Source organism: Nansenia antarctica (assembly GCF_963989245.1).
Source record: "Nansenia antarctica genome assembly, chromosome: 7".
In the NCBI taxonomy this organism is placed as follows: Eukaryota; Metazoa; Chordata; class Actinopteri; order Argentiniformes; family Microstomatidae; genus Nansenia; species Nansenia antarctica.
The window spans coordinates 32297988-32312637 of record NC_137677.1 but is presented as its reverse complement, the minus strand read 5'-3'; the positions used below and the strand labels follow the sequence as shown (position 1 = coordinate 32312637).

At 44.9% G+C, this 14650-nt stretch overlaps 1 protein-coding gene across 1 annotated transcript; it reads left to right on the top strand.

Moving 5' to 3' along the window:
- Nucleotides 1–1268: 1268 nt before the first annotated feature.
- On the top strand, nt 1269–3470 carry LOC308162519 (C-reactive protein-like; the record flags this gene model as incomplete). Its single annotated transcript, XM_080536667.1, has 2 exons — nt 1269–1326; nt 2947–3470. The coding sequence occupies 2 exons, from the start codon at nt 1269–1271 to the stop codon at nt 3468–3470; spliced, it is 582 nt and encodes a 193-aa protein (XP_080392793.1).
- Nucleotides 3471–14650: the final 11180 nt, after the last annotated feature.

Below are 14650 nucleotides of genomic sequence, written 5' to 3'. Positions count from 1 at the left end.
AACACACAACCTTCAGAACTCTAGCTGGCTGCCTTAACCACTGCACCAGCCAAACCGCTGTGATGACAGCAATGCAAGTTAATAGACAGCTAATTTTAATTTTATTTTTTTTTACGCTTTTTTATTTATCTATCGATCTATCTATCTATCTATCACACTTTCAAAATATCAAGTTATCTTTCACACAATCAAACTATCTATCTATCGATCGATCACACTTTCAAAATACCAAACTATCTATCTATCACACAGTTAAACTATCTATCAATCTATCTTGTAAAAAGTGGGAACTAATATTTCCTAAAAGACACTTGAGGAACTTTCGTTCGGGATGTAGTTTCCGCCTGTGAGAGATTTTTGACGCACGCATTACCTAAACCAGCCTGTAAGTCTGCTCGGGACCAGAATTACTCAGAAGGATTGGTTGCATAGCAACCAAGCAGGGAATTATTTGAGCCACATTGATGGAACCGACCGCAAGCTTAAATTAGCGCTCGAATCTGATTTAAACCTGGATCAGAGTTAATCGCCATTAGTGGAATACCCTCCATTTCATTACATATTGTAGTGACCCACAGAGTAGCGGGTGTATTGATAACCATGCACAGCTAACTCTTCTAACTCTTGTTCTATATTTATGAACCTCTTCCTGAAGGTATTTCACAGACCTGCGGCGAGCCTATGGTCTGTTCTCCATGTCCTCTAGCCACATTGATGGAACCGACCGCAAGCTTAAATTAGCGCTCGAATCTGATTTAAACCTGGATCAGAGTTAATCCCATTAGTGGAATACCCTCCATTTCATTACATATTGTAGTGACCCACAGAGTAGCGGGTGTATTGATAACCATGCACAGCTGCCCCGCATTCCCCTATCAGGCGGATGGCCCAGGGAAGAGAACTGCAGGCTCGTTAGCCCCACATGCCACACCTGGGCCTCCTCCTAGGGACTCACAGATAAGGAGGAGCCACTTCTCTGTTCCACTGATCACAATAAAAAGGACAGGAGAGACCAGACATCTTAGGAACTAAACTAGACATCTTCTGGATCAACTTACAGTACATCTGCCGTTTAGTAGAACTGACAAGGTAGGTTCTCTAGCATGACATACGGTGAAAGCCATTTTGTCCATTAATGCCATACACTTGCAATTGTAGAGAATGCATTCAAGGAGAATGCAAACCCATTTAAAGTGTATACTTGCATGTACACTGAAACCCTAATGTCATATTTGTTGTAAACATTGCTGTTGATGTATTGTGAACAGATGGAGAGACTCTTTGTGGTGCTGGTCATGTTCACCATGTGCTGGGCCGAGCCTCAAGGTGAGACATCTGAACATCCCGTTGATTTACTTTGAACATGAATGCTCATTTGACATACGATCAGTATGCATATGGCACTACACGCATACCTGGAAGTACATATCATTTACATTTGTGTATGCACTGGAAATCTCTTCAGACAGTACTAACATTACAATTCCAAATGTGCTTTGAATGGTTTGTTTTGATTTGATGGACTAAATCCAGTTTTTCTGACCAGATCTCACAGGTAAAGTGTTTACATTTACACAAGAAACGAACACTGCACACGTGAAGCTGACACCATTAGGAGAGACCCCTGGCTCTGTGACCTTATGTCTCAGGTAATCTAGTGTTCAATACTACTGTCGTCAAGTTAAGACAACTCAAAACACCTTGACTGACGTTGACCTTGTGTCTGTATGGTGGATCCAAAGACATATTACTGAACGGGCCTACCGGGCCCAGGCCCAGGGGCCCCAGAGATCAGGGGGCCCTTTGCATTTCTTGTCGCAGGGATGCCGGTAGAAAATGTCCTACTGTAACTGGGACAAATGAGATTCCTTATATGAACGTAAAAAAACTATTTTGAATATACTTTTGAATATACTATTTTGAACAATTTTATAGGGGCCCACGTCTTGCAAAAAAAAGAGAAGCTTGTGTGGGCTACATAGTTTCTATAGCCTACTCAGATTCTAATGCGAATACAGGCTACATTCTCATTAGATTAATGAGTAGGCTATAGAAACTAGACACTAGAGGGCCCCATTAAAGTTTGTGTACTGGGGACAGGTCACGAGGTCACACTGGTGCAGGTCTTTTACAGATCTTTTATTAAGGCTGAAGATGATAAAAGCCCACAAGGACTACTCCGCGTAATTATCGATTGTGGCCTGCAATCTACGTTTCCAAATGTCTATGTTGCGCTGCGGCTATTTTTGACTCTGCCTGTAACCAATTCCGAAGGGGAGCGGTCATTCTCTGTGCTGTCCAGGATTAAAAATGAATTGCGGACTAAAATGACGCAACACCGTCTCAAGGCTCTTTCTCTCATGGCAATTGAGAGCGAACTGACCAAATCACTGGACTTTAATGATATCGTGGATGATTTTGCACGAAGCAGAGCCAGGAAAAAATGCATTGCATAAGGTAAGACTATTTTATGATTAATTTAGTCTTATAAAGCCATCCTGTGGTTGCTATATATGACACCATAGTGTTGCCAATTGTTTTTGGTTGAAAGCGGTGTATTTTGTTACTGTACATGTACTGTTGTTGGCTTCAATTGAGTGTGGCATGCCTGTGTTGTAAATCCTGTGTCGTTGAAATACAGGTGAATTTTTTCTAGTTATTGTGCTGTTGGCTTTGAGTGTTCCTCCGCTGTAAAACCTGTTGAGATGCAGGTAAACGTAGGCTATGTCGTATATGTTGTTGGCATTGTGTTTACTTGCGCTCTAAAAAAAAAAAAAATTTGCGCTGGGGAGGGGGGGGGGGGCCTTTCTACACGTCCAGGCCCAGGGGCCCATTTTTTCATGATCCGTCTATGGGTGGATCCGTAGTTATATTAAACAATTATTGTTCTAACTCTTCTAACTCTTGTTCTATATTTATGAACCTCTTCCTGAAGGTATTTCACAGACCTGCGGCGAGCCTATGGTCTGTTCTCCATGTCCTCTAAAAAATGCTTCAACAACCTGCTGCTGATCAAGGGAAAGGAGGTTGGAGACCTGCAACTGGCGGTCATGGATAAAGTTGTCAAATATAAGGGGCTGCCAGATGAGCTCAACGTGTGCATGTCAGTGTGTGGGACCTGGGACTCCACCAATGGGCTCACTCAGCTGTGGACCAATGGGAAGCCCAGCACGCTGAAGCAGGGCTACACAGGGGATAGAAAGTTTGATGGTGTTCCCATCATTGTCCTGGGTCAGGACCAAGACTCCTATGGGGGGGGCTTTCAGAAGGACCAGTCATTTGTTGGGCAGATCACTGATGTGCATGTGTGGAACCGTGTCCTGTCTCCTTGTGAGATTCAGCACTTCACAGATAATGTAGACTACAGCCCAGGCAATGTGATTAACTGGAGGGCTCTGACTTACACTGTGACTGGGCCGGTGTTTGTAGAGGACAAGCAGGGATCCTGTCAGGAGAAAACAGTGTGTTAGGTGAGAACCATCTCTACTTTCTACTACTGTGGTGTTTAATCTACTCAACATTCTCAGATTGCTTAATGTGACAATACCTCATGATACCACCCCCCCCCCCCCCCCCCCCCTACAAGTTGTTGAATGTATTCTAGCTGAAATTGAGTCAGTTGATGTACAGTACTTGTACCAATGTTTTATTCCCCACTGAATCTAATAAAAGTAGTTAAGCAGTACACTGTTATTTCTTTATTGGAGTACAGAAGAGGCTGTATGCACACAGTTTTGTTTACCTTTTATTTGTTAACCTCGTATGAGTCTCATAGAATCCTGATTCAGTGAGTGCTCATATTGAACACACTGCATGTTAGATAGCCTATACACTTTGGGAGCACAGTAGTTAATGCAGCTTATTTTACAAAATGCTTTTAGTCAAGGCTGTCCCCAGTCTCAAACCAATTCAAATGGCAAAACATACAAAGACTTTTTTTGGGAAAAACACACAACATAATCCAGGATTTAACTGGGTTTCAGAACCTCTATGACCAGCTGCTCCTCCTCAACAGCAGACACCCTCTCTACCTGTCTGTCTGCCCTGGAGTCAAAGTTACACTCAACCTGTCTGCCTATTATTATATATTATATGAACAGCTAGCGTAGCGTCAGACAAGCTGAACTGTTCTCTAACCCTTTGATGTTTTCCTCTTGAATGTCATGCCACAGTTAGGAAATGCCAACCACCAGTTATGACGGTAACTGTTTACAGGCCACCTAAACCATGCAGTGACAGTGAATGCAGTGGTATAAAGGGTTCAAACAACATCACTTGATTAGTCAATGCACAACACCTGTGTCAAATATATCACCTAGTGGTATTTCATAAGTGTTCATGAGACCGATGCCGAGCCACTAGATAAGATATTTGACACAGGTGTTGTGCATTGGCTAATCAAGTGATGTTGTTTGAACTCTATATACCACTGCATTCACTTATCACTGTGTTATGCCTGAAGAAGGTCTATGACTGAAAGCTTGCAATAAACAACTTTTTTGCACAGATTTGAGTGTGGATGCTGTTATTTTTTCACTCTATTTGGCTTCGTTCACACGGCAGTGAGGTGACCCAAACCGATTTTTTTGCTGACATGCGACTCAGGTCTGATTTATGCATCACCGTGTGACCAGCGCAAGTCACATGAAATCAGACTTTTTAAAATCCGACCTGGGTCGCGTTCAGAGGTGGTATTATATCTGATACATATCTGATATTTAGCAACGCGCCCGCCGTCTGAACTGTCAAGTCGCGTTTAATGCAACTTATACGTCACTCTAGCAGGGTTGCCAGATGGGATTGACAATTTACAGCCTAACCAGTCTATAACCGCTAAATCCAGTAGCCCATTCGGCGGTAACCCGCCCCATCTGGCAACCCTGCACTTTACAAAAAGCCATATAGCTAAGCATTTGGCTCTCTTTTTCCTCATCCTTCACCTCCATTTGCTCATATCTTTGCTGGCTTCCGCTGCACAAAAACTTGAAAATGAAACTGGTTGTAATGTTATCATGTTATCAATGGTTACTTCCGTAAACAGTGCATTGTAATTGTTATTGTCCTTCTGCACATGCGGGTCTGTTCACACGGGAGTCAATGTAGGTCAAATATAGGTCACATTTTAAAAGTCATGTGAACTGCCAAACAAAAAAATCGGATCTGTGTAAAAAAATCGGAATTGAGCATCAAGACCTGCCGTGTGAACAAAGCCTTAGAGATCACTGTCAAAAGGAGCTTCTCAGCAGCCATATCATGATGTTGTTAGAGTAAATTATTCAATATTGGCAGCCTGTTTCGTTTCAAGATGTATAAGAAAAGATATTTAATATTCTTCTGCAGAAGGAGGAAGTTTACAAGCACGTCAGACAAGTCTTGACAGTGAAAGTTCCTCGTCAAAGTGAAGTTCATTCATTTCATCTCAGTATTTATACAAACAGGTATCTTCAGGTAAGGGGTCCGCCCTCAGGTGAGGTTTAGACCAATCATGAGCAATGGGTGTGGACCTGTACATTTGATGAAGATGATTATGATGAAGGCTAGGGGGGAAGCGGCCCCCACTTTCTCCCAGGGAGACAAAAGGTGAAAACGGAACACAATGGCCACAACTGGTTCAGTCTGGTCTTAGAGCACTGGGTCTGGGGCAACACAAAGGTCCGAAACTGCTCTAGATGGTAGGGCAATCAGGTCTTTGTAATCATGTAAATGTGTCTATTGTCTTAGCCCATGTCAAGCCTCAAGTAGAGAAACTGGTTCTACTGTGTGACAACAGGAAATCATCTTCTACAGCCTGCTGCAGACATTCAACCCAAGATGATGTTTTTGATTCTTAAATGTAGCTTATTACATATAATAATTTTCTCTCACATTGTTGTTGTTTTACATTTCATACTCTTCTCTTTGCCAAACACAGACTGCTGAAACCATTGCGATGGTTCTTCCCATGTAATGTAAGTATGTCTTCATCACTGTGAGGTCACAGTCTAAATTAAACATATTGTTGAGCTGTTGACATTTACATTTTACATTTTTGGCATTTAGGGTTTTAACACAGGCTGTGTTCGGAATGGTATACTAGCCAACCTGGTCTCACACGGCAGCCGTCAGGATTCGACGTCTGTCGTTCGTCTCCAAACGTCGAATTCCGACGAGAAAACGAGCTATGAAAGCGCAGGGGTGCGCCTGTTATGTGCGCCTGTCGGGCTGCACGCCACATTTTGAGATACAAGCGCTTCAACGTTCATTCATTTGGAACTGCGAGAATGAGTAACGTTAGCCCGATTGCACTTGCATTAATAAAGCGTTATATAAATATAATTAATTATTATTATTATTGCCTACAGCTAATTGTTACAAGGTGAGAGCTAAAATAACATACGTGTAACGTTAGCCAGCAATAGCTAGACTAGATATATATAGCTAGATATAGTCACTATATAGTCTAAATGCAACCTGGTCTCACACGGCAGACGTCAGGATTCGGATGTAATATTAAACTCCCATATTTATTCTTTAAACAAACAAATCTGGGGGAGTGGTCGGAGTTAACGAGATATTGTTCCAATCCATTACCTGGCCATTACCTGCCTGTGAAAAGTATGAAAAGTTTGCATTGCCTAGCGTATCAAATACCATGACATAGATTCAGACTTTTATGTCTTGAAATCAGAAGTCCTCCCAAGCCAAAGACAAGATAGGTTGTCTTCAGGGACGCGGGAAGGGGGGTGCTGAGGGTGCTGCAGCACCCCCTAGCGGCAAGCAGAAGGAGCTCCTCCTGCCAGAATTTTAAAAATAAAAACATTATTCAAACAATAATTTAAAACAATATAATAACTATTGTTGCTTTTGGGAATAAAAATAAATGTGTTTTTTGTAATAAATGTAAAAATGTGTTTGTTAGTTTTAATGTTAGTGATCACATGGTCATATCTTGCTAGGGACTTGACATCCGAGTCTTGACACCCCCACCCCCACCCCCGTTTGACGAGCCGTGTCGACCAGACATACGTTTTCCTGGGAGGAAAATTGGAACAGAGACATTCGAGTTTCATTTCATTTAAAAAAAGCTGGTTTACCAGGTGGAAATGGTTGCATTATGTCACTGAAAGAGACCCTGTTCTTTGCTTCTCTTGCAGTAAAGCTATATAGAGAAGGGGTTAAGGCACCACGACAGAAAGACAAGTGCATTTACAGTAGGAGGCTTTTGTAAGTTTAGCCAACACGAGATGTCTGACATACATTCAGAATCGGTGAGATTGCTTGCTTCGCTTAACAACACTCCCATTAATGCTCTACTGTCGGACGTTGTTGAGAAAGAGCAACAGACGGCCAGAAACGTATTAGAACTGATATTCAGATCCATCCGATTCTTCGGCAGCGAAGGGCTTCCGTTAAGATGCAATACCAATCGACATGGAGTGCTGTCTGTAATAATGGTCAACATCATGTTTGTGGACATTGTGGGACACTGTGAGCTGAGTGGAAATTACTGTAAATTCCAACACATTGTTGGTAAAATATTTAACGTTACGTCTTTGTAGTGTGTGGGTGCATGCGTGCGTGCTTAACTATTATTGCCCGTGCATTGGGGCCCGTCGTTATGCCACTGTGTGCGTGTGAGCGAACGAGCAATCAGCGAGAGGGAGGGAGAGAAATCGTTATAATTTTTTCCCTGTCAATTTTTTTCCCTGTAGCGTATATAGACAGCACCTCAGCACCCCCAGTCAAAATACCTTCCCGCGTGCCTGGTTGTCTTACAATCCGTGCGTTTAATTGCAAACTCCCACATACAAAACCGCCAGTTCACCGAAGCTCTCCTTTCCTCAACGCAACACCCGCCCGCCATTTTAAGCGTACCTAACTCTATGGAGGGTGGATCGTGCCACATTTAAATGCAATACACACATCGGAATGCAATACACACATCGGAATGCAATACACGTGTAACACTAAATACAATGCAAAAATACGGCATATTTGTGCCAAAATAAAATCAATGTGTATTACATTTGAGCGCAGCGTATCACATTTGGTCATGAGTGTATTCCATTGAGCATGTGTATTACATTTGGTCACGAGTGTATTCCATTGAGCATGTGTATTACATTTGAGCGCAGCGTATTACATTTGGTCATGAGTGTATTCCATTCGAGTGTCGGTGGAAGAGTTTGAAGCAGCGGAGACAGGGTTGCCAGATGGGCTGTTTTTTTGTGGATTTAGCTGTTTTTAGACTGGTTAGGCTATCCCATCTGGCAACCCTGAGCGGAGAGTCTATATAGTATGTTTACAGATATCGCACTGCTGGAGATGCACTCCACACGTTCTTAAAATAAATAAAGCTTTATTGTACAATATTTCGCATGTGTTTTTTGAGTTCTTTACATCAAATTATATACATCATGTCAGCTGTGTGCCAATCAATCAGGGCACCCCCCTGGCCAATCAGATTTCAGGGGTGGCACGTGCTACCCCAGGCCACCCCCTGGACACGCCCCTGGCTGCACTTGCATTAATTAGTTAGGCCACATCATTAGTTAGGCCACATCATTTTGAGATACAACCAACGGAGAACAGATTTTAATAGGCCACATTTTGAGATACAACCAACGGAGAACAGATTTTAATAGGCCACATTTTGAGATCAATCGGGCTAACGTTACTCATTCTCGCAGTTCCAAAAGAATGAACGTTGAAACGCACTGCCGTCGGTTTGTAAAATAGCCTAGTTTGATAGGCCTATTGACAGCGAATAAAACAGTGAAGATGACAATTGTTTCTGCTGTTGTCATTAAAATCTGTTCTCCGTTGGTTGTATCTCACAATGTGGCCTATTAAAATCTGTTCTCCGTTGGTTGTATGGTTTTGTATGTGGGAGTTTGCAATTAAACGCACGGATTGTAAGACAACCTATCTTGTCTTTGGCTTGGGAGGACTTCTGATTTCAAGACATAAAAGTCTGAATCTATGTCATGGTATTTGATACGCTAGGCAATGCAAACTTTTCATACTTTTCACAGGCAGGTAATGGCCAGGTAATGGATGGGGAGGGGAGGGTGGGGGTAGCAGGAGGGACATTGGCCCCCCTGGGGGACGGGGGTGGTGGTTGTAGCCGGGGGGTGTGGAGGGAGAGGGCGGGGGTGGGCGGGAACCTCTCTTTCTCAAACCTACAATAGAACTCGTTCAGCTCGTTAGCGAGGGGGAGGTTGTCGGACATCAGCGGGGACCTGGGTTTGTAGTTGGTGATGGTCTTTAGGCCTTTCCAGACGGAGGCGGAATCCCCCTCAGAGAGCTGTTTCTGCAGCTTCTCCGAAAAGCGATGCTTCGCCTCCTTCACCGCTTTGGCGAACCTGTACTTGGCCTGCTTGACCCGGTCCACGTCCCCACTGCGCCTAGCCACCTCCTTCTCTGACCTCAGACGCCTGAGTTGGGATGAAAACCAGGGCTTGTCGTTGTTGAAGGACTTCCTGGAGCGGAGGGGGACACACACCTCCTCGCCAAGGCTGATAAATGATGTAACAGTGTCTGTGTATACATCCAGATTGTTACCAGCCTCTGGCCCCGCCCACTCCACCAAGTCCTGGTCACAGCCTGCACTCTCCAACCAGGCGCAGAGTCGCTCACATGCCTCACTGGACCACACCCTGAATCGCCGTACAACAGGTTTAGAGAGTTTTAACCTCTGCCTGTAGCGAGGGATCAGGTGTATGAGGATGTGGTCACTGTAGCCCAGTGCAGCACGGGGGACAGAATGGTAGGCTTGACGAGCTGTACAGTAGCAATGGTCCAGAGTGTTCACCCCCCTGGTGGGACACGTGACTTGCTGCCTGTATTTGGGGAGCGCCCGGCTAAGATTAGCCTGGTTAAAATCCCCCAAAACAACAACAAAACTGTCCGGGTAATTACGTTCCACACTCATCAATTGCTCTGCCAGTGTGTCTACTGCTGCGGTGACGTCCGCATCAGGTGGAATGTAGATGTAACGGAGTAGAAAGGGCAAGTTCAATTATAGCTAAAATAGGTATAAACTGCGCCTTCTAGGGGTTTAATGACGTGGTATATCCGGGGTGTGTCCGTGACCCGGACGCTGTGTCCGTGACCCGGATGCTGTGTCCGTGACCCGGATGCTGTGTCCGTGACCCGGATGCTGTGTAAATATAGCTGGACAGTGCAATAGCACGGGACGTAACGTGATCTCCCTCAGTGCATTCTTAACCACTGAGACGAATGTAGCTCGATGACCCTGCAAGTCCCGTGTCCAGAAATTGATGCACTGTTGTTCTGCAGAATAAATGAACGTGAGCCATCCAGCTGAGAGTGATTCATGAAAAGATACACCCCGTCACATTGGTGCCGTGACCTGTGGACCTGAAGTCAACTCTTCACCTTGACCCGGGACCACTCTACTGGATCACTCTGCTGGACCGCTCCTGCGTGCTGTCTGGTGGGCGGCGTATGGTTTCACTCAGTTCATTCGGTGATGTTATGCACAAATGGATTGTTGAATTAATGAATGTGATCTGTGATTTATTTTAGTTTTATTGCTGTTTTGGTGACATTTTTCTTTACTGGTCTTTTATCTGATTAGTCTGTATAGTACTGTTTTCTTGAATTGTAATTCAACATGAGCCACAGACCAGGATGTTTCAGTACGCCACTAAGCAGTAGCATTGGGAGGGGTAGAGCGATCCTCCTCAGTGGAGGTAGGGGGATTCCAGTGTTGAGTTATGATAGTCCTGTTCAGGGGGGTGATGTTCATGTTGTGGGTAGTCAGGATGCTGCTGGGGCCCTTTCAGTTAGTGGGGACACAGTTCCTTCTCAGAGCCACGACATTGATCATGCACCGAGCACACGGGTCAGTGATGCTCCATCCCCAATCTCTGCTTTCCAGTTATCTAATGTAGTGAGCCAGATGAGTGACATAATTAGAGATGTTGGTCTACAGCTGGCAGATAGCATACTTGCACGCCTTGACTCAACGCTACCTCCTCTTAGCACTGCGCATGTACAGACCACGCCCACTGATACATCCACCCAGAGTCTAGACCTGTCCCAAGTCCAGTTGGTACCTCACAGGAGGGTGAAGGAGCCTCCAACGTTCAGAGGGGATGATAAGGACGCAGTGAATGTGCGTGAGTGGGAAGACATAATGAGGAGTTATGTGAAAAAGGCGAACATCAAAGCAGATCAGCAGGCGGAAGAAATATTCACCCATCTCAGGGGCAGGGCTAAGGATGTAGTGAAGTATGGGACGAGGAGCAGTGGCATTAATGTCGCTGAAAACCCAGAGGCCATCTATGGTCTTCTACGTAAGCATTTTGCTGCTGTTCCCTGTTCACCTATCCCCCTAGCCGACTTCTACACCACGCTGCCTAAGAGTGGTGAGGATGCGTATGACTACTGGCTACGCCTCAATCAAGCTGCAGATGTTGCCACTGATCGCCTCAAAGAACAAGGTAAAACACTTGAGTGCCCTCTCCTGGAGGTGACACGTATGTTCATCAGGAACTGTCCATCCAAAGAGCTTGCCATGACTTTCAGATCAAAGACGATCGATAAGTGGACTGCTGTAGAGGTCCAAGATGTACTTGACGAGTTCCACACTCAGGTGTGCTCGAACGGTGTTGCCGCAGCCGTGAGTAAAAGGCCCAGTGAGGGTGTGCTAGTGAACAGAGTTGAGATGTCAGGCACTGATATGTGTTCACCTGAAAAGCAGGATACTCGCCCAGACAAGGGGGCAGAGGCCTTTGAACGTATCATCTCAATGCTAGAGAAGGTCCTAGTGGAGAAGTCTGCTCCTGCTAAGGACATGTCAAACAAGCAGTATAGACCCAGCCCCCCCAGGATTGAGGGTCTGAATAACCTGCCGTGTGCTGTGTGTGGCGACGCTAGACACTCTGCTTGGACTCACTGCCGTGACCAGAGGCTCTGCTTCCAGTGCCATTCGCCTGGACACCCCAGATCCAAGTGTCCGATGCAGGGGCGTGCCCAGTCGGCGCAGCAGGGAAACTTATAGATCTGCATTCAAGGGAGGACTGTGCAGATCCTGTTGATGTCTCTCCCAATGATGAAAGGGCTGATTGTGAGTCAACGTACAAGTCATTCATCTCCAGAGCGCCTTCGAACAAAACAGTAGTATTTCAAGGTCTACACCGAGTCCAAAGGTCTGATAGTTTATTCTACACCACTGTCTCCGCTGCAGATGTCTCTCTTAGAGCGATGATAGACAGTGGTTCTATGGCATGCACGCTTAGCGAGGCTGCGGAGGCGCGTCTCTTGCAGCGTAACCCTGATCTGAGAGGATGCCCCGCTGATGATGTCATTATCATAGGATGTGGTGGTCACCGAGTTGTACCTAAGGCAATATACAATGTCGATGTGGTGGTGTATGACTGCAAGATGGTCATCCCAATGCTTGTGGTGCCTGGACAGACCGATGACATGATACTGTAAGGCGATCAACTTCTCCAGTGTCGATTTAATTGAGTCGTCACTTACAAGCGAGTTCGTTTAATCTCAACGAGACGTTCTTGATATCACTTCTTAAGATGATATGATCCAATCAAATATTAGGCACCACTACTGAACTGTTCATTAAGATAATATTTATTCAAGCACATCAGCAAGCAATAATAGTTCATTTCCATGGAAAAGAGTCTTTTCTAGTTTCACCTCTGCAGGCCTATCTCAGCTAGCCGTCAACAAGTTAACTGCAGTGGCTCCACTAAAACCAGAGTCCCTCTCCCCTCCGTACATAGTCCTTTATACATTTGATTTAACATTTGGGGCTGGGTGGTGCCTCCCCCCCCCCCCTATCTAGTAGTTTTCCAATTGTCCGTACAAAATCCGTTGCAGCTGCTCGTTAGCATGGCCTTCAACTTCTCTCTGTGTGGGTGCGTGAGAGTGTACTGTGTGTTATCAGCAGTGTGTCCTGCTGGCCTCCCGTTCCCATGGTGATATCGTACTTTGTATGAGCAGAGCATTGTGTCAGTGTCCTTATCAGAATGTCTTGTGAAAACACAACTTATTGAAGTTACACAGTAATATTAGGATTCAATTTACAAGTTAGAAGAATAGACTTATCATTAATCATTAGTTATGAAAGTACAGAAAAATAGAATATTATAACAGCAGGTGTAAAATGGTTGTTAGCACATAGGTAAAAATAAGTAATTTACAGGCAGTTTGAATCATAAAACGTTCTTTTAGTCAGGAGCTTGTATTTCTTCTTGTCGCTCAAAAACAGAACCTCTCTTTTGGCTTTGCGTGACCTTCCTATTGTTCTCAACTGACCGCATTCACATATTATTTAAATGAGCACATAGTACATGATTTATGACTTCTAGTTATTTTAATACAAATTCCCAACAAATCCCCCCTTTGGTCATTAAACAAAATTATGACCATTACTGAGAATTTGTAGCCAGAAATGGTGAGATGGGTCGTAGACCGCAAATGCCTTTATTTACACCATTCCTTCACAAACCTCCATAATTACAACAGATCTTCAACTCCTGTATCATGATCCATGATCTCCTCACCCTCCAACAGTGACTGCTGCTGTTCAGCAATAAGCATTTGTAATTGTCTCTGTGTACCAACATCAACCTTGGTTAGGGCCGCAGTAATCAGTCGCTGGGTCAGGCCTCTAATGCAAGGGATAGCCAAACAGGATCAAACAGGATCAACAATGTGGCAGAGATGAGGAGGGCAGTGAGCATAGACATAGGCAGATTTTTTAATTTAACAAAACTGTCACCAATAACAGTGCTAACTCAAGCGTTTGCATACACCTCTTGTAAACATCCTCATCACCATCTACCAAATTTCTCATTATCAGCGGCCAAGTGTCTCGCACCGACCCACGAGTGGAACCATGTGCCTCAGCACCAATAACATTCATTAGACCTGCACGGGCCACTATTCTTCCATCATGCGCTCTCCACAACCCGTAGCCCTTTTCAGAGGACCAGCTTTGCGTCACCCCCCTTGTTACCCACACTGACCTTTCTTGGGGGGAGGCGGCCCCCTGTATGTCATCTATAGTCTGTACAGAGCATTTAGGTTTGTCTAGCTGGATTGAGACCAGCTGATGTTCTCTGGGGACATATCAATGGACTGCGCTTACATACCGCCTTTATCCAAAAGCGCTTCAATGGCTTCTCATTCACCAACACACACATTCACACACCAATGGTGGCAAGCTGCCATACAAGGCGCCGGCCCTGGGAGCAATTCGGGGTTCAGTGTCTTGCTCAAGGACACTCTGACATGTGGCCTGCCGGAGCTCGAACCGCCGATCTGCCAACCTTGCGATCATTAGATGGCGGCTCTACCTCCTGCATCACAGCCACCCCCTCCTGATTTAGTGGCTGCATCTGCAGCATAATTTCCTTTTTCTTCGTCTGTGTCGGCTTTCGAGTGTCCCTTCAGCGGTGCCTCCAATCTAAAGGCAGATATCTATGGGGTGAGCCCCCACCTTTCCAAACATGTCTGCTACAGGTTTACTGAAATTGCCTGGCAGGCACGCATTCTAAGGAAGCAAAACAAATTGCAAGGCATTTTGGACAAGAAACTGTAAAGTGATGATTAGGCCCAATGGATCTCCTGAAACCTCCAAAGGGATTATGGTGAGAGAACAAATAATGACTGTGAA